This window comes from Barbus barbus (genome assembly GCF_936440315.1).
Source record: "Barbus barbus genome assembly, chromosome: 37".
Lineage (NCBI taxonomy): Eukaryota > Metazoa > Chordata > Actinopteri > Cypriniformes > Cyprinidae > Barbus > Barbus barbus.
Genome location: NC_136715.1, coordinates 11,214,206 through 11,239,250, shown reverse-complemented (window position 1 = coordinate 11,239,250; position 25,045 = coordinate 11,214,206). Strand labels below are relative to the sequence as shown.

Sequence of the window (25,045 nt, the reverse complement as noted above, 5' to 3'; positions counted from 1 at the left end):
CCAGGGGACGGAGAGACAAATGATGAACCATAAAATTACTGTTTAATCAAACATCAATGAACATTACAGCAATTGTAATTAATGAACTAACAATAAGCAATATAAGCATGAACTCTTGTGCTTATCTTATACATATTTTAATGTTCCCAGTCAAAATGACCAGCCTTTTAAAAATTGCTTGTAAATTTCTCATTATGCTGTATCACCACCAAATCTTGGATTCTTTTTTATTATTTTTGGTGAACTTGCTTTCTTTCAGTTAGCACAAGGTTTGTATTTCTTTTCGGAACTGACTGATCGTAGGCCTCAGTGTTCTGCACATCAGTTTTTAAGTGGAAAATGGTATTATTTGTGGATATAGTTAGGTAATATTCCCTTGTGAAGTATTACCTATATTTCCTTTTTATTTTGAGGGCAGAAGGGCAGTTTGAATCTGTGTGTAATAAAAACATTTTCCCAGCAAGTCCATATTTGCAGTTTTAAAGGCACTTTCTTGTTTAGTGATCCAACTACATACTATACCTATTCTTCACTTGACATTAAGTGACATTGTGAGATGGATAAAATCAAATTATTTGCTCAAGTTCATAATGTACAGGCAAATTCAACAAATACGATGTGATGGAACAGTCTTCTAAAACTGTATACATGTATCTAACAATGTTGCACAATGTGTTGTGCAAGAATGGCCAAACATTACAGACAAAAAAATATATATACAATACGGAGAGCATAAATATTTCCTATTAGAAAAATATAAGCATTTGCTAAAAAGGCACATATTCAAGGAAAACATTTGCAGAAAGGAGAATTCCTTCTCCCATTATGTTTAACCACTAACTTCCAGTGTTTTGAATGTTTGCAAGAACAAAACTCCATTATCTCCTTCCTTGGAGTCCCTATTTACACCAGTTCCCCATTAAGAGGCAAGTAATAGCTGGAAAATATGTAGTCCACTTTAAGTCCACCAGCTTTTTGGCAGTCTAGATTAGGCAACCTGAGTTGGATGTTTGGGATTTTTGAGCGATAATGGCTCCAGGTTCAGTCCCCCATACAAGAGTCACTGTCACCACAGCTCACACTTCCGCTTGGGGTTCATGGGTGAGTTTGCCTTGCAGCCAAAGTGTGTAGAGAACTCATGGGAATTGGAGATGGTGCCAATGACCCGGAAACGTGATGGACTGTGGGGGTCAGTAATAACGCCCTCGTGAGAGCTTTCAGGTGTCCGAACTGAGCACCACACCTACAAAAATAGGAAACGAAGGGTTTTGTTAGACGATAATAGGACAAAACTAGATTATTACATTTTCAAAGAAGTAGTGAGTGGTGCTTGTCTCTACAAAAGTCATTACCCTGATTCTATGGTTACAGTTTTTATTTCTATTTTATCTTTCAGTTTAGTCTTAATTTTGTTAGTTTCCACTCTATCAATGTTAATTTTTTTAAGGCTTTCAAGTTTAAGTTTTAGTCTAGTTATTGCTATCTGGTTGTGTTTTTATGTTTAACAGGCAGGTTGCAAAGGTTTGAAGTATTATAATATACAATATAAACAAATAAATACTTATTGGGTTATTTTTTTCTTTAGCTAGTTTGAGTAATGGAATTGTATTTTTTTCCACAGTTGCTATGTTAATCTATTTATTTAGTTTTTTAACAGTCAACAGTCAAGTTAGTGCAATCTAAATTGATTTGTGCTATACAGTGTATCAAAAAATAAAATTAAATAACTTATAAAATCTTACAAGACAGTTTGAGTCGTAAATTATTTCAGTTTAATTGTATTTTAGAACCCCCCCCAGCCATTTATTAATTTGTTATACAGATAACAGTCTAATTATTTCAATCTAGTTGCATTTTCATATTTAACACAGGTCTGAAATATTATAATACACAATGTATCAAAAACTAAATTTAAATATTTTTTTGGCTAACATACAATAATATATATATATTTTTTTACATGGTTTAAGTCATGAAAATGTATTTTAGTTCAAATGCATTTTAGAATATTTGATGTTTTCATTTTAGTTTTCATTAAAAAAAAACAGCTCACTCTTAAGTCACAATGAAAATCTGGTTCCTATAGTAGGGGGTTATTATTATTATTATTATTATTTTTTGGTCTGCCAGGTGAAAAATGTGAGTCCAAGTAATAGTATAAGCACACCTCTCTTCAACAATTCACAAATGATAAAATCAAGTAATATTGATTCTTGCCTAGCAAACAGATCAAAAACGGAGACAAATAACAGACACCTTTAATTTGCAAAGGTTCAAGGTTGTGACCAGTAAAACAACTAAATCCTTTAAAGGGGAAGTCGTGGCCTAATGGTTAGAGAGTCGGACTCGTAATCCAAAGGTTGTGGGTTCGAGTCTCGGGCCGGCAGGGATTGTAGGTGGGGGGAGTGAATGTCCAGCGCGAAAATACCACGACCCCCAACTGCTCCCCGGGCGCCGCAGCATAAATGGCTGCCCACTGCTGTGTGTGTGCACGTTGGATGGGTTAAATGCAGAGCACGAATTCCGAGTATGGGTCACCATACTTGGCAGTATGTCACTTCACTTCACTTAAAACAAGTCAAAAACATATGTAACATAGTAAGCAAATACTGTCACAAACCTGAGCAAATCCCACAAAAAACAGCTGATGATTGGTCATTCCAAGGGCAGGCAGAGTGGCCTCCTCACCATTCTTCTCGATCCAGTTTATATAGGCCTGCAAAGCAAGTGTGAAAACATTAGTCCGCTAATAATTCTGCATGCTTCACTGCTCGCTGGGATCATAAATAAACAGAACCCTTGTGTCAATGGTTATTTTCCTCTCCATCAGAGAGGTTAACACAAGGTCTTCTCCGGCCATATGCTTTGCGCATCTGCTCTGTAACCTATGACTTTTCAACCAACGGAAAGAATCCGAGTTGCTGGAGGTAGAGCGGCCCATTCCGAGCCACCTGTTGCACTGGAAGGCTTTTCAGCGAGATGGGATCACGACGGCCCCAAAGCTATCAAAGCCACCAACGAGAAAAATATAGAGATCGTAATGCCTTTCGTATCAGTTTCTCATACGTCATACGCCATAGCTGTTTTCATGTTATGGAAAGTAACCATTGGTGACTCATCTCTTTATAACTCGTTTATGAACGAAACAATTCTGTTGATTGAATTAGATCGATTTAAATTCTAGTTCCAGCAAAGTCTTGTTCCACAACAGGATCTTCACAAACCTTATAAGCTGCTCTCAGGCCTCCGTTGTCAGCAATATTTTCTCCCAAAGTGTGTTTCCCGTTTAGAGGTTCTTTATTTATACTGTAGTTGCTGTACTGCTCCACCATGCACTGGGTCTGGTGTTTAAAAGCCTCCACTGAAGAATTTTGCCACCACTGACGCAAATTCCCATCCTTATCATACTCTCTTCCTGTAGGACATATTTAAAACACGGTTTTAAAACACACATATATTGGTAAATGGTCACATACACATTACAGGTTTTGCCAGTGTCTACCTATTATTAATGCTGATGTGCGTGTCGAGTTTCATGAAATTGTAAGCATGTTAAGGGCCTCAAAAACACCTATTCATACTGATAAAGGACAATACAATTATTTATATTAAACTGTACATGAGAAAAATATTAAATGCATGAATCAATATTTTGATTTTATTTTTATATTTTATTTTATTTGAAGTTAAAACGGATTCTTAAAATAAATTAATTCCAATTTTTTTCCCCCACATTTTTTGCAATGTAGTGTAATACTAATAAAATGTAATAATTAAAATAAATAACATGTTTAAAGTATTAAAAAAGAAAAGGTTAATTAATTACTGAATCAGTGGCAGTGTGGCACACTTGATTCTTTACAGCAGTTGAATAAATCTTATATACTGGAGATCTAACAATCTAAAATAATATAGACTAATAATATAGAGAGAATAACTTTATTACCTTGATCGTCAAAGGCATGGGTGAGTTCATGCCCCATAACCACACCTATACCCCCGAAATTCATTGCTCTAGAAAACAACCAAGACACAATAAGACTAGGAAAGTGATATAACACTACTACAGGACAGGTTTTTTTAGTGGGAGTCTCTTACTTTGGCCAAGCATGGTTAAAAAATGGAGCCTGGAGAATGCCTGCTGGAAGTACCATCTCATTCTTTGTGGGGTTGTAGTAGGCATTAACTGTAGGTGGAGTCATACTCCATCTGTACAAGGACAGAAAAGCACAGATTACTGGCATGCACATTAACTGACACTGGGGGAGTTTTAAATGAATAGTTACTATATGAAAGTTCTGTCATCATTTATTCACCCTCAAACCTGTATAGTCCCCCCCCCCCCACATACACACACAGTATTAGTCAGTGGGATCCAATGTTGTTTTAATGACAGTTTTTTTTTATATATATATAAACTATTACAAATTGCTTTCGGTAACAGAAATAAAGCTGTAAAATATAAATATTATATGAATAATTTCATTTAAACGTTAAAACTTGGGAAAAATGAGAAATGACGGCTTGGCAACTGAAATAAATAAGTTTAAGTATTAAAATGACTAAAACTGAAATAAAAATAAATAACAGCTAAATAGAAAACTAATAAAAAATACCAAAATAGAAAAATCAAAGCTAATTCAAAATATGAAAAAATACTTGGTATGGTACTAAAATCAGTAAATGACCAAATAATTGTCATTTTTGAGTGAACTATCCCTTTAAGAGAGATGTGTATCAGCATCATCTTGTGTGTGAGGTGGACTGATACTCACTGATCTCTGTTGGGGACTTTTCTCAGCTGGTTAGCAGTCACTCGTGCAGAGAAGTTGTAATAATTCATGACGTTTTGAAAGTAAAGATCTGAAACAACATCAAACTGATATACAGTTTGGAGGCCGAGATGTTAGTTGAGGCTCTCTACAACATTAAAACATTATTTTCCATGAACCAAAAGCAAACAGAAATTAAGAAAATGTATACATACGTCATTAAACACCTTGTCCAGCTCTTTGGGGTTCATAATAAACTTTGGATAACCAACCATGTTGTATATCGCATCTGCCTGGAAAAGAATAAGAAAATGCACTATGAGCAAGTGGCATCATACGAGTGCAGTTTATACTTTAACACCAGGTGGCATTAAAGAGCATCAATGAGCAGAAAAACCTTTGCTTTCTGTTGCCCAATTTTTAAACAAACTACAACAAAACAACCACCAATTCTAAGCCTAAAGCGAATACAAATTAGGAAAAGTCTGAGATTTTAGCTAGGTGTTGATTTCAGTAAGATCCATCCCTCCAGGCGGCAGCGGTGAAAAAACATCATGTGGGATTGTGCTGTTGGTTCTCACCTTTTCTTTGGCTGCTTTTTTTGTCTCGGGATCCATCCAGCCGACAGTCTTCAGGCTGTCTTCAAAGGCCCATTTGATCTCGGAGACCATATCTTCAACCTGACAAACATATCAGTTGAGAATATAGTGTATAGGCCTGGAGGAAAAGATGGGGATGGTGTGCAAAACATCACAAGACACTCACAAAAGCTTTGCTGTCTTCGGAAAAAGTAGCTTTGATAAAGAGCGCCCCAAGAGCAAAGCCCAGAGCGCTATCTGTGTCGCTGACACAAAGTTTCCACCGTGGCGTGCAGCTCTGGAAAACACAGAGGTGATATATTAACAACTAACATCCTCATTTGCACCTCAAGTCTACTCAATGTGACATTTCACAAACAATTTACAGGTCTGAACTTCTGCAGATACATACAGTCTAGTTTCCATCTGTACACCATAGGAATTATTAGCGCTTGAGGAAATGATTATATCATTTGTTATTTGTGAAACGCAAATAATTTGTTAAAGACATAACAAATTTGCATGCGACAAGCTAAGCAGAAGGGGTTTTTCCCTTTTTATCAGCAAAACAAGACATTTCATTGTTCTTTAGAAGGTTGCTTGAGTATGACGGCCGGACAGCAACAGGATTTATCACCCATTCCACTTCCCATCTCAGAAACTGAGGCGCTAGAGATAACAGCTAATAGCTCCTAATACAAGACTATGACGGTAAAACAAAGTTGACACAAATGAGTCATTAAGTGAAAATGAAAATTCTGTCATCACTTACTCACTTTCATTAAACCTGACCTTAAACTTTTGAACAGTAGTGTAAATATTTTCCTCATAAGACCGCAAAAAGAAAAATGCTCTATTTTCTATGCAGTGAAAGTCAATGGTGGCTCTCTCTCTAGTCATCCGAAATCATATTATAGTAACTTTAAAGGGATAGTTTACCCAAAAAAGAAAATCCTGAAAAATTCTACTTTTGTGTTCTGTAGAAGAAAGTAAGTCATACAGGTCTGGAATGATAAGAGGGTGAGCAAATGATGACAGATGTGAAGATTATCAGTGAATAATGGCTTAATTGTGGTATTTTAAGCAGTCATGTGACTTCAAAAGTCTCAGAATCAGACATTGCATGAACTACTTTTATACTATATTTATATGACACTTTGTCATTTTTGGGTCTTGACAGCTCCATGCCACCATTCACTTTCATTGTATGAGAGAAAGCAGAGTCAACGTTCTGCCTAACATTTAAGTTCGTCAGAAGAAATTCATGAGGGCGAGTAAATGATGACAGGATGTTTCATTTTTGGACTAACTATCACTTTCAATGCAATAATAAAGGCTATACCCACACTAACATACCAAACTGTGCTGAAGGTGACCGTCGTTAAGGTTCCTCTCTCTATCTCTTATCATAACCCATCACACATACATACATGGTCCAAGGCTCTTTGGCTTGTTATTTCAGCCTGACCCCAGTGGAAAGTGAAGCTGGGGCAACAGGATCTCCTCCTGATAAGAGTCTGAATAACCTGGCTCCCTGCAGAACAACACACCGCCTCTCCATACACACCAACTCTAATACCAGTTCATCTAAACGAAGTCAAAGAGAGGGAAGAGTAGAAGAGAGAAGACGAGGGCAACAAATCACTTCCCTCTCATGCGGACTAAGCACACTGACTATTTTAATAACTGGGTAATTTTGTCTTAATATAAAATGATTTCTGCACCAAATAATCCTTGTAAGAGGAAGAATCAGTGTAGAGTAGTAGTTCACCCAATTTTTTTTTTTTTTAATATATTTAGTCATCATTTACTTAGTCCAAATGTTTCTAATCCTGTATTATTTTTAGACACAATATCCAGAGCTACACTACCATTCAAAAGTTCGGGGTCAGTAATATATATATATATTTTTTAAAAGAAGTCTCTTAAACTTACTAAGGCTGCATATATAAATACAGATATTTTATTCTCATTAAGACTGCATTTATTTGATCAGAAACACAGTAATACAGTAGTATATAGCTCTTTTATCTCATATTTTCAAACTTGACAGTCATGTGACAACAACCAAGCGCTTGGATTCCAAGTCAAACCTGACAAAGACGACAGATAACATTTTTTAATTGAACAGCTTCATAATATGTAGAGTAGAAGATTATCAGAGAATAATGGCAAAATGTGTATCCATTTCTCAAATTTTATTTTCGCAAAGCTATCGTATGATTTCAGAAGATTTTAAATATTGTGCACAAGTCATATGGACCACTTATATGATATATTTATTACTGAGGATAATAAAAAAAACATATTTGGGGGGGGGGATTATTTCTTTAACAGCAAATTTTACATTTGCAATAAAGACTAAAAACATGACTCGTTCAGAGGCAGCAGTGCTTGGGCTGGCAGACAGCAGCTTTGATCTTCATTTCTCACCTTCTTGGTGCCATACATGACTTCAAGGAAGCGCTGTTCTGCATCTTGAAACCTCTGGTCTAAAATGGACACCATTTTCCGCACCACTTTCATGATCATGTAGTTATTCAAGATGCTGGGGAAGACACATTAGCTTTGATCTTAGCTAACAGACAATACAGGTCAGTTACATAGACTGGCCTAAAAACCAACATAATTCTAGCTAATGCCGGCTTACCTCTTGTTGGTGTTGGTGATGAGTTCTGAGACTTTCTGGAGGTATTCTTTAGCATACACAACCACGGGTTCAGAGTCATTTAGGGCAACAGGGGCGAACACTGCACAGAGGAAAGGCATCCAATCTACTGCTGGAGCCAATGTCTACAGCACAGACACAAACACATGACAATTAATGAAAGAATGCTTTTTTATGTCTCCAGCAAAGGAAACATAACTGCATGTTCTGAAAATTGTATTCTCTTTTTACTAAAATCACACTATATGAGATGTATCTCTCATTGAAGGAAACATTTAAATGAATGGTTCTCAACTGGTTTTGTTTTAAGCCCCAGTTTGAGTCTGTAATGATTTTTATTTAAAGAAAAAAAAGAAATTAATACTTTATTCAGCGAGGACGCATTCAACTGATCAAAAATGACAGTGAATATTTTGTTACAAAAAATATATATTTTAAATAAATACTGAATTCTATTCATCAAAGAAAAAAAACATCATATTAGAATAATTTCTGAATGATGCGACACTGAAGGCTGGAGTTATGGCTGAAATTGCTAAAAATTCAGCTTTGCAATCACAGCAATAAACTACATTTAAGAATATATTACATTAAAAAACTTTCACAATATTACTGTATTTTTATCAAACAAATGTAGCAATGCTTGTTTAAGAGCATGAAGTAAATCTTATGAATGGAACAGAAAAACTGCAAAACTGACAATAATTATTTTATACGAATAATTTGTAGTTGGCACAAATGTTTATCTTTGTCAAGCAATCTGCCCATGTTATCATCCGGATAATTTGACTGTTTTCAGTGACAGATGAATTTGTGCCCATGTTGGATCTACAATTGGACCATATATTTTGCCATAACTATGAATTTTATTACTTGCATTTAGAATTTCCATCTACGCCCCTATCAGAACAGACATGTGACCATTTTTGGGTCATGACCAACCAGTGTAGAATCATAGATTTCAATCCAACAGTAGTACAGTGACCGAGCAGTACTCACAGCTAACTCTTTGGCTTGAATTTTATGGTAGATTTTCATCTCGTCACGCCGCTCTTCCTGAGGGACTGTGATGTTTGCCAGGGCCGTTTCAAAGTCTACGATTTCCTGCATCATCTTCTGAGAGGTCTCCTCTGAGCCGCCCAAGAGGATTCCAAGCTCCACCAAGAAGTTCAAGTATGCTTTTAAATACTGACAAAAGAATAAGAACACAAATTTTAGACCACAGCAACATTTCCCACGTTCATAAACAACAAAGTTTACCTTTTCATTGGCTGTCTTATTGAGATAGTATTCCCTAGAGGGAAGTCCCAATCCTGACTGATCCACCTGTGGAAAAAGAGGAATCAGAGCATCATCTGCATTTCCATCATCACTCAACAAGCTAAGCTACAGTGACATGCATCAAGATATAAAGCCTGTTATAATATATTCTGACAGTCATCATAAAACAAAACATGATATTTAAAACAGTGCAGAGGTTCCCCAAGACATTTAAGAATTTATGTTATTGTGATAAAAATAAATAAATAACTAAGTGTTCCCACCTGGATGATGTTGCTGTTGGAGCTTTTTGAGTCTGTGCTGATAAAAACAGTGAAAAAGGGGGAGGTTCGGAAGTTGGCTGACACAGACCGTAAAACCTCCTGGAAGTTATCTTTCTCCCACGGGCCTTTCAAACCCCAGCCTCCTGTCTGGAAAAACAATCTTCCATTATTAAGAATGATATCACAGAATAAGAGTAAAAGCAGGTTTGCATTAGCGCCGATATATTTACAACAGATCTTTCGAGTTTCAGATTCTTAAATAAGGTTTGTGCGTGCATCTCTGGTCACCTGATTGATGAGATCCTGAAGTGGTTTTGCCCCGAGTGCTTCAATTTTAATCTCGTTCATACAAGCTTGGTAATACCACTGGGCTTTTTGTTCTGCTTTGCTCAGACTCTTCATGCTGGTATTCTCTGAATTTAATAAATGAAGAAAAGTTCAATGACAAGAACCTTCATGAACCCTCAAAGCGAAATGAAACAAAGCCTATAAGTTGGTAGGAGCCTTTCAAGATGGAACATCATTACTGCTTTATTTGTACAGTGGGCTCTAAAAGTCTAAGACCCCACTGAAAATACAGTTCTAAATGAAATCTATGATTCAAAATCAAAAATAAGAGGACGCGAGTCATTTCAGACACAAAGCAAGTTATTTAATGAACGATTACACATGAAAAATATATGTAATCGCAAACAAAAACAAAAAAACAAACAAATAAACAAAAATCTTTTAAAATTAATTATATTAAGTTAAAAATTATATTAAATTAAATTATAATTATATTTAAAAAAATAATAAAAATACAAATTTTTATATATTTATATATTTTAAAATATAAAAATATATATATATTTTAAAATATTACCTAATAAGTTCTTCATGATGGCCATGTTGTGTTCCCACAGGTTGCTGAAAGGACCCCAGCGGGACTTTCCTTCAGGTAACGGGTTTTTCCTCATCCAACCCCCGCATGCAAAGTTGTAGAAATCCTGGCAGGGGTCCACTGACCGATCGAGAGCCCCCAAGACCGTACTCGCCACACTAACACAAGGCTCTGACAGGCACATTCCCGGATGTGCTGTTAAAAACAATACATGCATATAAATATCTTGCTGCATCCATTACAATAGATGCTTTTATATCACACATAACTGCCAAAACAAATAAGAAAGTCTTCCCGATGTCTCTTTCACGCAGCGTATTTTACACTAGGGTAATCATAAATGGGATTTTGGTGCACTACATTTTCAGTGCTGTACCTCGTACTGCATTCAAACTGCACCTCATAAATATGCTCTGAACATCTCTTTGAGGAAAATCCCATGAACCCATCTGGAACTATTCACTTATCAAGGCTTGAAGCCAAAATCTGGTTTCTGAGAAAAGAACTGTATTTAAGAATCCAGAGCAAATGAAGTGGCCACACAGAGAGTCTCTAGCAGTGACCCGTGGAGAGCCATTGATTAAACCCAAGAGACTGTTTTCTCTTCATTGAATATTAACTCTAACTGTCAAAACCAAAAAAATAAAAAATTAAAATAAGTTAAAAAAATTAAACCTGAAAAGTCATTAGCACATCTGGGTGATATGTAAGCTGTTATGGCAAATATTTGTATCTGTGTAACAACATTAGTCATTTGCAGCCACCGATATTTTAATCTGTGAAAATATGTTCTCAGACATGTTAAGAAAACTTAATTTACAGGCACGCATGTCTTGGTGTTCACTTTGGCCTGGAGGTTTTGAGGTTGGGAATGATTCCATTGAATGAGATTATGTAAGTATTAAGTTTAATATTGGAAATAATTGAGGTTAAAGGGCACTGTTTTTATTCATCTTATGGATGCAGAGATAATGCAGCTACAATAGATTCACTGTAAGCTCTTCTAAGAAAAACATTTGGCCCAAAAGATGAATCCCTAGCTCCTAATATGAAGAGATAAGGCCAAGAAACTGGAGGCCTGAGGGAGGCTAAGGAAATTGGAGGTAAACAGTCTGACACAAAGTCGCTGTTCTTTCATACAACGATTTGTCATGGTTGGGCAACAGTGGATGGCTGAATAGAAGGAAGTGGCATTCAGTTCACTCAACAATAATAACTTTGAGCTGCAATAAAAATGAGTAAAGGGAGGTCCAGAGCATACAGTCTTAGCTTAAAAATATATATATATTTATAATATATGAAATATAACAGGGAGGACTATGAGCAAATCCTGATTTAATTCAGGTATTTAAACTTGAGCTTGAAATCTCAAAGACTGAAGGGTTCTACAGAAAGCATTTTTTTTCCAAATATGTTATTATACATTACATAACTTTTTATTACTTTTTTCAAATAATTTATATACATATATATTTGATTACTTATTTAATAATCCATTTATATGTACAATTTGATACACACACATACATTATACAGTACATGTATAAATATATTAATACATACTAACTGACATACTGACATACTAGATTTATTTTGAGTTCTGAACACAAACACTGCAATAAACATTAATGCTAACAACACGTGTATGTAATATTTGCACCATCAACTCACATTCTTTGTAGTGCAGACCCAAAGTCATGATGCAAATGAACAGAGCCACGGACAGAGCACACACGACGACCACTAGCTTCCTCTCAACATGCGTTTTCTCCGCCCAGCACCGGAGTCCCAGACCACGCTGAACCCCCACCTGATAATCACATTATCACAAAATAAGGGTCAAGTTTTCACAAAATAAAGGTTAAGACTGAAATAAATAATCCTGCAAATGAGCAATGTTACATAGATGACGCAAATGACACTGAAACGTACTCCAAAGGATTGATCTTTGGCAAAGAACTGGTCCTTGAGGGTAAAAGGTTTATTTTGTGTTTCTTAATGAAAGTGATATCTTTGACATTTTGTATAACACTGTGCAGGTTTTATATTATATTGCATGGGAAAATGATATATGATCATGTACAACAACAATATTACACTTTGGTGGGACCCAACACCATTGTCTTTCTGCTCCAGTTCTTACAGATCAAATTCTCACTTCAAATGAAGAATGATCTCAAATAATAAAAGAGCTGAATACTTCATGTGAGTAGTTTAACAAAACTATGAGCTTAACATTTCTGTATTTAAATCCTATCTACTTTCATTGCAAGTGTGTTACTGTAAGCACAGTCATTTTCTTTGGTAATCGATAGCACATCGCAAATGCCATCTACAGAAATTAACTGGTATTAAACCCAGAAAAACATTCCTTTAAGAGATATCAGCATCGAATTAAGCATTAAATCCTTAGGAAAGAAGCTTACTCAAAACAACACAGTGATAAACTTCCTACTTTCTAGGAAAGACTCCCTTCTAAGAAATACTGCCAACTCTGTTCTTGCAAACACATTGCTATTCAAACCTAACCACTGGAAAGAAACATTCAAAATTAGATACCTCCTATGCAAATACCTCCCATGCAAAATTATCTGGACCATGCTATTCATATCCACATACACATTCAAAAGTTTGGGGTCAGTAAGATTTTTTAAAACTAATAAAAAAAGAATCCTCACCAAGGCTGCATTAATTTGTTCAAAAACAGTACTATTGTGAAAACTGCACTGTAATTTTAAAATGCAATTTATTCCTGTGATAAATGTATTACCATTACTGCAGTCTTGTCACATGAGACTTCAGAAATTTTAATTGGCATTTAAGAAACATTTATTATTTGCTATACCTGCAAATGACTGTATCCCTGCAGTATTATTCTAAATGTTGAAAACAGCAGTACTACTTAATGTTTTTGTGGAAACTGTGGTAAAAGAACATTTACTTTAAAAAAATCTTACTGACCCCAAACTTTTAACAATAGTGTATATATAACAATATGATAGCAGCTGTCTCCTTTCTTTGTACGTTTTTTTTAGACACTTGATCCCAAAATGAAACATACCAGAGAACTCCAAACTCCAAACAAATTTTGAGCTTTAAACTTTTCCTCCGATTGATTAATGTTTTGGTTTAGATTCTGTAAACAAGAGTTGTGGATTTCATAATTGATCAGCTCTTCACAGAAAAGGTGCATGAGAAACTAAATAAATAATCTCAAATCAAGTCCTACTGAGCCAATATAGTTCACATTTAGTGGCTAGCTACCCAGCTGTGCAATTACTCAGCTTCGTTTGGATGTGTGCAGTGTAACTGTGTTTGTATGTGTTTCAGTGAGCCTTAATGCCTAAATCATGTCTCTCAAGGGTCAAAGAGAGCCGAGGGAGAAAGTTAAACAGACTGTGAGATGTTTCAATAAAGGCACCCAGAACATTTGATACCCCCAATTGATCCAAAGAAAATATTTTAGGATTATAAATTAAAGGATAATTAAGTCATTAATTCAGAAAAACAGAGCAAAAACTTTTTTTTTCATTAAAAATTATCTCGTAATTCTGAGATAATTAACTCGTTAATTCAGAAAAACAAAGTAGATTTTTTTTCCTCAAGTGAATGCAATACGCTTCCGTACGCAACTAATACATGACTAATTTAAAGTATTTCTATCTAGCCAAGTTTCTAGCCAGTAAATGCAAATGTCCAGAGGCAAGTATGCACACACTCGCGTCGTCGAAGCTCACCGGCGCTATCTTGTGCACCGAGCCCATGGAACGCGCTGATCGTATCATTTCTATGCAGAGGTATGCAAATACATACATTGACAGGAAGGTAGGACAGCCTATCGTATCCCTCAGAAAGGATATAATATACATACATACACACACAAAGAAAATTAAAATAACGACTTTTTTTCAACAATTCGTCTCCTCTGCCATTTTGGAGAAAATCCACTGAACGCAAGCAACATACGCTCTTCTGTGTCAGCCGCAACACAAGGATTAGTTTTCTACCTGTATTTACACTTTGATTTGAATGAAAATAGCACATCTTTGTGTTGCGGCTGACACAGAAGGACGTAATGCGTTCAGTGGATATTCTCCAAAATGATGCTACGGTAACGCACAGAGACACAGAGGAGACGAATTGCTGAAAAAAAAAAAGTGTTATTTTCTTTGCCTACAAAAAGTATTCTCATCGCTTCACAAAATTCAGATTGAACCACTGATGGCAAATGGACTATCCTGATGATGTCTTTCACACTTTTCTGGGCCTTGACAGTGTTAATTACTTGGCAGTCAATGGGACAGTCACAAGCCTCCCGGTTTTCATCCAAAATATCTTAAATTGTGTTCCGAAGATGAACGAAGCTTTTACTGGTTTGGAAGGAAAATGCGGTGAGTGATTAATGACAAAATTAGCATTTTGCGGTGGAGTAACCCTTTAACTTCGTGATTGCTATTGGTACGTGATGAGACCTTCACCCATCAAATCACCCACCCTGCCTTTAACTGGTTTTATTCAAGTTATATAATGAGATCTAATATGACTGAGTCAACCAGAGTACATTAGTTTACAAAAAATAAAAATAAATAAATAAAACACACTTTTACAGTTTTGAACAATAGTGTATTTTAAATCATAAATAATTCATACCATGCTATATACAGGTGCTGGTCATAAAATTAGAATATCATGAAAAAGTAGATTTATTTCAGTAATACCATTCAAAAAGTGAAACTTGTACAGGTCCTTCTCAAAAAATTTGCATATTGTGATTAAGTTAATTATTTTCTGTAATGTACTGATAAACATTAGACTTTCATATATTTTAGATTCATTACAACACAACTGAAGTAGTTCAAGCCTTTTATTGTTTTAATATTGATGATTTTGGCATACAGCTCATGAAAACCCAAAATTCCTATCTCAAAAAATTAGCATATTTCATCCGACCAATAAAAGAATGGCCATTATGTTCAGTTATGCACTCAATACTTGGTCGGGAATCCTTTTGCAGAAATGACTGCTTCAATGCGGCGTGGCATGGAGGCAATCAGCCTGTGGCACTGCTGAGGTGTTATGGAGGCCCAGGATGCTTCGATAGCGGCCTTAAGCTCATCCAGAGTGTTGGGTCTTGCGTCTCTCAACTTTCTCTTCACAATATCCCACAGATTCTCTATGGGGTTCAGGTCAGGAGAGTTGGCAGGCCAATTGAGCACAGTAATACCATGGTCAGTAAACCATTTACCAGTGGTTTTGGCACTGTGAGCAGGTGCCAGGTCGTGCTGAAAAATGAAATCTTCATCTCCATAAAGCTTTTCAGCAGATGGAAGCATGAAGTGCTCCAAAATCTCCTGATAGCTAGCTGCATTGACCCTGCCCTTGATAAAACACAGTGGACCAACACCAGCATCACTGACTGGGTACTTGACACTGGACTTCAGGCATTTTGGCATTTCCCTCTCCCCAGTCTTCCTCCAGACTTTGGCACCTTGATTTCCGAATGACATGCAAAATTTGCTTTCATCCGAAAAAAGTACTTTGGACCACTGAGCAACAGTCCAGTGCTGCTTCTCTGTAGCCTAGGTCAGGCGCTTCTGCCGCTGTTTCTGTTCAAAAGTGGCTTGACCTGGGGAATGCGGCACCTGTAGCCCATTTCCTGCACACGCCTGTACACGGTGGCTCTGGATGTTTCTACTCCAGACTCAGTCCACTGCTTCCGCAGATCCCCCAAGGTCTGGAATCGGTCCTTCTCCACAATCTTCCTCAGGGTCCGGTCACCTCTTCTCGTTGTGCTGCGTTTTCTGCCACACTTTTTCCTTCCCACAGACTTCCCACTGAGGTGCCTTGATACAGCACTCTGGGAACAGCCTATTCGTTCAGAAATTTCTTTCTGTGTCTTTCCCTCTTGCTTGAGGGTGTCAATGATGGCCTTCTGGACAGCAGTCAGGTCGGCAGTCTTACCCATGATTGCGGTTTTGAGTAATGAACCAGGCTGGGAGTTTTTAAAAGCCTCAGGAATCTTTTGCAGGTGTTTAGAGTTAATTAGTTGATTCAGATGATTAGGTTAATAGCTCGTTTAGAGAACCTTTTCATGATATGCTAATTTTTTGAGATAGGAATTTTGGGTTTTCATGAGCTGTATGCCAAAATCATCAATATTAAAACAATAAAAGGCTTGAACTACGTCAGTTGTGTTGTAATGAATCTAAAATATATGAAAGTCTAATGTTTATCAGTACATTACAGAAAATAATGAACTTTATCACAATATGCAAATTTTTTGAGAAGGACCTGTATATTAGATTCATTCATTACACACAGACTGATATATTTCAAATGTTTATTTCCTTTAATTTTGATGATTATAACTGACAACTAATGAAAGTCCCAAATTCAGCATCTCAGAAAATTAGAATATTGTGAAAATGTTCAATATTGAAGACCCCTGGTGCCACACTCTAATCAGCTAATTAACTCAAAACACCTGCAAAAGCCTTTAAATGGCCTCTCAGTCTAGTTTTGTAGGCTGCACAATCATGGGGAAGACTGCTGACTTGACAGTTGTCCAAAAGACGACCATTGACACCTTGCACAAGGAGGGCAAGACACAAAAGGTCATTGCTAAAGAGGCTGGCTGTTCACAGAGCTCTGTGTCCAAGCACATTAATAGAGAGGCGAAGGGAAGGACAAGATCTGGTAGAAAAAAAGTGTAAAAGTAATAAGGATAACCGCACCCTGGAGAGGATTGTGAAAAAAAAACCCATTCAAAAATGTGGGGGAGAGTCACAAAGAGTGGACTGCAGCTGGAGTCAGTGCTTCAAGAACCACCACGCACAGACGTATGCAAGACATGGGTTTCAGCTGTCGCATTCCTTATGTCAAGCCACTCTTGAACAAGAGACAGCGTCAGAAGCGTCTTAACTGGACTGCTGCTGAGTGGTCCAAAGTTATGTTCTCTGATGAAAGTAAATTTTGCATTTCCTTTGGAAATCAAGGCCCCAGAGTCTGGAGGAAGAGAGGAGAGGCACATAATCCACGTTGCTTGAGGTCCAGTGTAAAGTTTCCACAGTCATTGATGGTTTGGGGTGCCATGTCATCTGCTGGTGTTGGTCCATTGTGTTTTCTGAGGTCCAAGGTCAAAGCAGCGTCTACCAGGAAGTTTTAGAGCACTTCATGCTTCCTGCTGCTGACCAACTTTATGGAGATGCAGATTTCATTTTCCAACAGGACTTGGCACCTGCACACACTGCCAAAGCTACCAGTACCTGGTTTAAGGACCATGGTATCCCTGTTCTTGATTGGCCAGCAAACTCGCCTGACCTTAACCCCATAGAAAACATATGGGATATTGTGAAGAGGAAGATGCAATACTCCAGACCCAACAATTCAGAAGAGCTGAAGGCCACTATCAGAGCAACAAGGGCTCTCATAACACCTGAGCAGTGCCACATACTGATCGACTGCATGCCACGCCGCATTGCTGCAGTAATCCAGGCCAAAGGAGCCCCAACTAAATATTGAGTGCTGTACATGCTCATACTTTTCATGTTCATACTTTTCAGTTGGCCAACATTTCTAAAAATCATTTTTTTTGCATTGGTCTCAATTGATATTCTAATTTTCTGAGATACTGAATTTGGGACTTTCATTAGTTGTCAGTTATAATCATCAAAATTAAAGGAAAAAAAAAGTAAAGTCGTGACGTATTGTCAAGTATGGTGACCCATACTCGAAATTGGTGCTCTGCGTTTAACCCATCCAAGTGCACACACACAGCAGTGAGTAGTGAACAAATGCACACACACACACACACACACACCCGGAGCAGTGGGCAGCCATGCTGCGGCGCCCGGGGAGCAATTGGGGGTTCGGTGCCTTGCTCAAGAGCACCTCAGTCGTGGTATTGAGGGTGGAGAGAGCGCTGTACATTCACTCCCCCCACCTACAATCCCTGCCGGCCGGGGACTCGAACCCGCAACCTTTCGATTACGAGTCCGACTCTCTAACCATTAGGCCACGACTTCCCCAAACATAAAATATTCCCCAAAAATAAACATTTGAAATATATCAGTCTGTGTGTAATGAATGAATCTAATATACAAGTTTCACTTTTTGAATGGTATTACTGAAATAAATCAACTTTTTCATGATATTCTAATTTTATGACCAGCACCTGTAGATGTTTTCATGCCAGTTTTACCTTTTTAGGTCTAGATATCAAACATGGAACCATTTTTCAATCCTAATAATATGTTCATCAATTAAACAGTAACCACATATTCAGCCTGTTTAACTTAAGTTCAATTTATAATTTCCATGTTCATGGACATTACTTGTAATTACAAGTAATTACATTACAATAGCAATTGTTTTGCCTTATACACACACACACAAAAAAAGTACTTATAATAAGTAAACAGAAGTGTCAGTCAGGCATATTCAAATGACGCAAATAGAACAAACACTTCAGGGTAAAAAAAAACAAAAAAAAAACAACCTTCAACAGAATGGGGAAAGAAATATATACACAATAGTGCTTAACACATGGCGGATGTTTGAAAGAAAAACCATGAGGAAGTAACTTGAGACCGTGTTCTTGTCTTCCACTGGAATCACTTCAGATTTGTTGTTTTTGAAGAGTTTGGTTTAAAAATGATCGTTAACTTAACGGACCGTCTCATATGTCAGTACACATACATCAAGAAGCATAAGTTATACAAATAGTTTAAAAAATGAACTCTCACCTGCATGGTAGAGGTGTGGTAGATCCCATCGGAGCCGGTGTCCAACAGTTCCTCTTCATCCAGTGTAGCTCGTTTGTATGTTGACATCTGAAATGTTAAATGAAGAATAGATTCCCTCAGTGATTCCATAATTAAACCAAATCTTCTGAAAGTGTTTCAGCAGCTTTTGGGAATCCTGGGAATGTTTGTCCTCCTGAGTTCCATCAGGAGAAGATTGCGAAGCTAGTTTTCCCCAAGGACTACAGAAAACTCTTGGCTCAGCGTGTCTTGTGCTGGGTGAACTCTGTGTAAATGGGTTTCCTCTTCCACCCCCCCTTCACCTCATCCCAAGCCAAATTTCCAACCCCCCAACGTCAGCTACACCTAGGAAATAAGCTCCAAAGCATGGTCAGCTTGATCTTCACAACAAACATGTGTTGGGAGATTTCAAAGCACTTTCCTTAGTGCAGCCCTCCTAGTTAGGAATCCCAAACAAGGGATTCCTGGGAAGCTTGAACTCCTTCCAGTCTGCGACAGCACTAGCGTCAGTAAAAAGGCAGGAACTTGTGAAAAACAGGAAGGAGAGAGGACCTGATGAACATACGTGAGGGAGTGTGAGGGTGTGTAAGTATACGCATGTAAGAGAGAGAATGTGTGCATTCCACAATGGGCTTTCATTTAGAACTGGGAAGGAACTGTTAGAGGTGAGTTTCCGCCCTCTCATTCCTACCAATAGGACATTACAGGAAAGAGGGCAGGGTTTGGTCAAGGCCACTCCAGTTACATGTGCTTCAGTTGCCAGATAAGAATAGTTACCTAAAAGTATGACAGTCAGTACTGCTTAACATATACACACACACACGTGCATGTATTTTTATATATTAGTATGTGATGATGAAAATTCACACATGAAGATTCGACAACAAAAGCAAAAGGCACGATAGACAGTCTATATAATTCATAAATATATTTTCGCAATTATTGTATTATTTGTTTTAAAATGCCAAAGGGACATTTACAATGTTTTAAAAATGAAAATTTAATTTTTCATTAAAGTAATTTAATGTAATAATAAAACTAGTATTTAAATGAATATACTTGAATGTATTTTTATATACATTTTAAATGTGCAATAATGTTTTTTGTTTCCTCTTTTTCATTCCAGTGACATTTTATCTTTATTTTGGGGCTTTTTGTATTTTTAATTTAATGAATTCGCAGAAAAATGTAATAATTAATAAAAAAAGGTATTGACAGCCCAAAAAATATAATTGTCATTTTGTGTTTCTGTAAAAGTTAATGTAATTTATTTTGTCATCTGGCTGCAAGAAAGACCAACTGTCTTGAGTTTTGTCAAAGCCAGGCATCTATCATAAGGCCTCTGTGGCATCTGAACAGCAGACAAATATGTTCAATTTAAGCCAAACCCCCACTTCAGCCAAGCATGTAAAACAATTCAGACACACCAAAATATAATAACCACAAAATAACCAGTCCAAACATATTCACACCCAGATCTGCACAGTTAGTATATTGAATACAATTTTTTGGCCAGACGCACTTCTCACGACCTCAGAGGGGTAAAGTCCTGTCATTTCATGACCCTGATAGGGCGGGACAGTAACACATGAGGGTATTGACAGAAAGAGCTGAATTTCTTCCAACTCGGAAGTCCCTTTGGCATTTACTAAAAACATATTATGAGCCTAATTTATGGTGCCATTTGGAAATGATGGAGACAGATATTATATGTGTGTATTATATAATAATAATACACACACACACACACACACATACAGTACATCCATACATACACGCACGGTAAAAGCCCTCAAGAGTTTTTTCTCAGGGTCACAGCCTACTTTAAGATACTTATACTTAAATCGTTTTTATTATTTCATGAGTATTTCATATGTATTTTAATAAGTGATTTTCACAAGTATGAAAATTAAGTTGCGTGAAACAATCATTTCTTTGAAAAGAATTGAAAAATAAAATAAAACACACACAGCACCAATACACCCAATAAATCACACATCAAATTTATTGTACTTTCAAAGAGCAATATAAAAATAAAATAACACAATTGTGCAATTTTATTGTAATGTAACAAATATAAAATGACAGATTGTTTAACAAATTTTGCCTAAGCACAGGACTAGTTAGTTTTAGACCAGATTTTTGGTTTGTATTATTGATAAATGTATACATTTACCATAAATCAAAGAAAAATAATAGTTTGATCATTGTTCTTACAATAAAGTTTTTAAATTTTTTTGAGTGGTTGAGCTGGATAAAAACAGTCAATGATAGAATTTTATAGAGAAAATAAACTAGGAATACACAGTATATTTTCTTCCACTTGGTTGTGCAGTGAAGAGGATCCATATGATGTCACGTCCTAGGTTTTATGGGATGTCCCATTACTTTAATAGAGGAAAAATCATGTGGTAACCGGTAAGGAACGGGACACAAATTTATGGATAGTGGCTCAAATATTTATACACATTCTTCATATTCATAGTAAATGTACTTATGGTCTTCAGGCATAATTCTGCCCAAAGCCAGACTCATAGACACTTTCCTGGCAGGTCTACCCTGGCAGATGTGCAGTCATGTAGCTGCCAACAGCATGTCAGCAAGCAGCAATGACAATGGACTCTTCCCTTTTACGTCGCTTTCCAGTGACATGACTCATTGAAAGTTTGGCTTGAGGCTCAGAGACCAGCCTGAATCCGGTCTAGGGCTTTGGCTTGAGGGCTTTCTCAACCATCTGTTGGCCCCAGATCGAAGCAAGGTGCAGGTGTAGTGAATCACCAGAGCGCTGATTCTATCAACAGTGAGGATGGATTCATTGCCTCTTTCCCAGAGCCTGCCCTGCTTTAGTATTTACTAAAGGCTGATCTGGGATCATTTCTAGCGTTTTCCATGCTCATAAAGAAAAAGGAAGTTGGTCCCAGCATAGTGTGAAAGACACAATACAAAATATGCCAAGATTCCTAGACCAAGTCTCAAATGCTGCCTTTCAGCAAGGCAGTAAACCGCAGCTATGAGTCAGAAATTCGCCACTGATCCTGTGAACCGTCTAATTGTTTAAGGCACGAAAGCATTTCCCTGGTATGACTAAAGCATTTGTTTGCCACTGTGCTAATATGTGAAAGCGAATGCACACTATTTGCGGGTATGTGTGTATGTGAGAGAGAAAGCACATTTCATTCCACACCTGAGTCATAGACTCTGTGACTTGGATATGGCCTAATTCTTGTTCACGTGCCACTTTTTAACACATGTTTTTGGTTTAAGTCATCCAATATCAATCTGAGCACTAAAGTTCAGGTTTTGATTTTTATGGAAGGCAGAAGAAGCACCTAAATAAAGAAGCATGTTTGATACTTGGTAACTCTGACACATGATCTTCCAGTTTCGTCACGCATTACTTGGGGCCATTCCCTGGTGGTAAGAGTAATATTATCATACACCCTGTTAATACTTTCAGTAGTTTGAGAGCAAGGGTTTCATTTACATGCTGAGATTACACTCAGATCAGACACTAAATGTGTTTTTACACAGCCAAGTTAAGACATAATGCTGTATAAAAGCCATTTATACAAACTAAATTATGCCTGCTCTGACCCACTTTAGCCCCAGTTATACAGTATATAGTTTTGATTGTTGTAAAAATGCATTTTCTGCCACCTCTGAGCTGAAATGTGAGTACACAGAAATCTGTGTAAATGCTACTGCAGAAATGTCACCTTTGGCATACGATATTGGACATTTAAAGCAAAATATCTGACAGGAAATGATGTAAAGCAGGTTAGAGGTTTTTTTGTCAGTTAAAACTCGTTGACCTCTTTAACAATACATTCACATGTTCACCATTTTCTGATACTGGTTAATGACATGCAGGTAAACTTTATTTTAAAATTATTTATTTTAATTTTACTTGATCAAATATTTAATACTTTAATTAAATATTAGCCTTTCATCAATTCATGAAACAAAACCACCTTTGCCAAATGGTTAGTGCACAATGTTGAAGTGTGGGTGATAAGAGTTAAAGGGTTAGTTCAGACAAAAATTTAAATTCTGTCATAATTTACTCTGAAGATATTTTTTTTTTTTTTTTTTTTATAGAGTGGAAGTCAAGAACTAAAACTATTTGGTTACCAACACTATAGTGTAAGTATAATCTTTTGTGTTCCACAGAAAAAAAGGAAGTCATACAGGTTAGGACATGACATTAGGGTGGTAAATATAGACAGGATTTTCATTTTTAAGTGAACTATCTCTTAAGAGTCTGGCTCCAGTTCTCCCTATGCTTCTGTCATCTCTATAACTGTCAAAAAAAATCTTAATATAGAAAATGGCTGTAAAAGAGAAAAGTCATTTAAAACATTAAGATCAAATTAAAAATAGAGCAGGCAAATGGCAAAAATAAAAATGAAGTTCAAAAAGAAAAGTGGTGTTCATACAGTTACAAAAGAAGCTAAATTATGCATTTCTGTAAAAAAAAAATCACTCTACGAGCTTTCCCACATCTGGTGACAAAGAGTCACAGTTAAGTCCAGAGTTACCTATTTTAACTAAACAAACCAGTACATCACCCATGAACATGTCAGCTGTCATCCAAACAGAAACACTTCAGATGTCTGGGTTTCTACATTTCATAACACACCCGAAACAGGGATTAAGAAGATGGAAATCCGCAGAGCAGAGGACTAACAACAACATGCTGATCTCAGCTCTGGAACATGTGACAACATGAAGTCTCATGATAACGACAAAGGTCACAACTTCTGGCGTCAGAGATTCCCCGGCACAGTCTTCCTCTCTAGGATTACACTAGTCATAAAAAAATAAACCATCGGACAACTTAATCTCTTGAGGAAATTGTGCAAGACATGGCTAAACATGATGTCAACACACAGTGTCCGGTTTAGGCCAAAAAGCTTTCTGGAAACCATGCTAGCTGTCACTTGATTAACAGTAGATATATATTTAATATAAACACATGAATTTCTATACATGGCAAAATAAGTTCCATTTCATAAATAATCCAATTAAAAATAGTTTTACAAAAAAGTATTTACTAAACGCATGTCTGTCCTTGATACAAACATTAGCTAAGGCTCATAAGCATTCTTGGCAATGTACATAAACATTAGGCTACATGAACATTAAACTTAATATTTTTATTTGAAGCACACAAGACCGGAGTCATAAGCCAGACTATGTTTACAACCTTGCTGTTGGTCAGCATGTACTGCTGTGACTTTGTTGCCTTAGGTAAAGACTCTCATGATGAATTCTAGGTAATAAGTAACCTCTGTTCAAACTAATGCAGCACAAGGAACTGACTTAATTAGTTCAGTTCCATTTTCACAGTAACGCAGATATATAGACCTATTAGAACAAATACAAGTGATGATTACCATAACAAACAGGGAGTGTTTATTTAAGAGTGGTTAGATAAACAGGTTTACGTTTCACTAGATGAATTAACGTGCATTTAAGCACTAATGTAGAAACAGAAATACGAAACATGGCTGTGTACTGATATATTAAAATACATGTATACAGCTTTATCTGCAAATTATACAACACAGCAACTGTTATTTTAACATACAAGAAAAAGTTCAGTTTCCTTACCATTATATGTATTAGACACTCTCTCTCTCTCTCTCTCTCTCTCTCTCTCGTTCTTCTAGGCAACTGTCCCCTTTCCTTTTATAATCTCTTTTTTGCAAACTAGTACTCCCCTGATAACTCGACACGAGCACACACACAATTTAACTGCGAGACACCAGTCGGGATTATAATAGTAACTTCAGTCAACCAATCATATTCCAAAGCAGGTTCCCACTTTCAACTTCT

General features: G+C 36.7%; 1 protein-coding gene across 2 annotated transcripts; it reads right to left on the bottom strand.

Annotated features, from left to right (window-relative positions):
* Nucleotides 1-25: 25 nt before the first annotated feature.
* On the bottom strand, nt 26-25,045 carry ece1 (endothelin converting enzyme 1). 2 transcript variants are annotated; one of them, XM_079396402.1, is made up of 19 exons: nt 24,821-25,045; nt 19,190-19,276; nt 12,117-12,255; nt 10,428-10,640; nt 9,851-9,975; nt 9,563-9,709; nt 9,279-9,344; nt 9,018-9,206; nt 8,001-8,143; nt 7,784-7,898; nt 5,538-5,648; nt 5,354-5,452; nt 4,988-5,065; nt 4,776-4,879; nt 4,099-4,209; nt 3,947-4,014; nt 3,225-3,415; nt 2,621-2,716; nt 26-1,243 (listed from the first exon to the last, which is right to left on the bottom strand). In XM_079396402.1, the coding sequence occupies exons 1-19, from the start codon at nt 24,821-24,823 to the stop codon at nt 1,067-1,069; spliced, it is 2,262 nt and encodes a 753-aa protein (XP_079252528.1). In that variant the 5' UTR covers nt 24,824-25,045; the 3' UTR covers nt 26-1,066. The 2 variants fall into 2 exon arrangements, with proteins under 2 accessions (XP_079252528.1, XP_079252529.1); XM_079396403.1 differs by lacking the exon at nt 24,821-25,045 and having other exon boundaries at nt 19,190-19,770.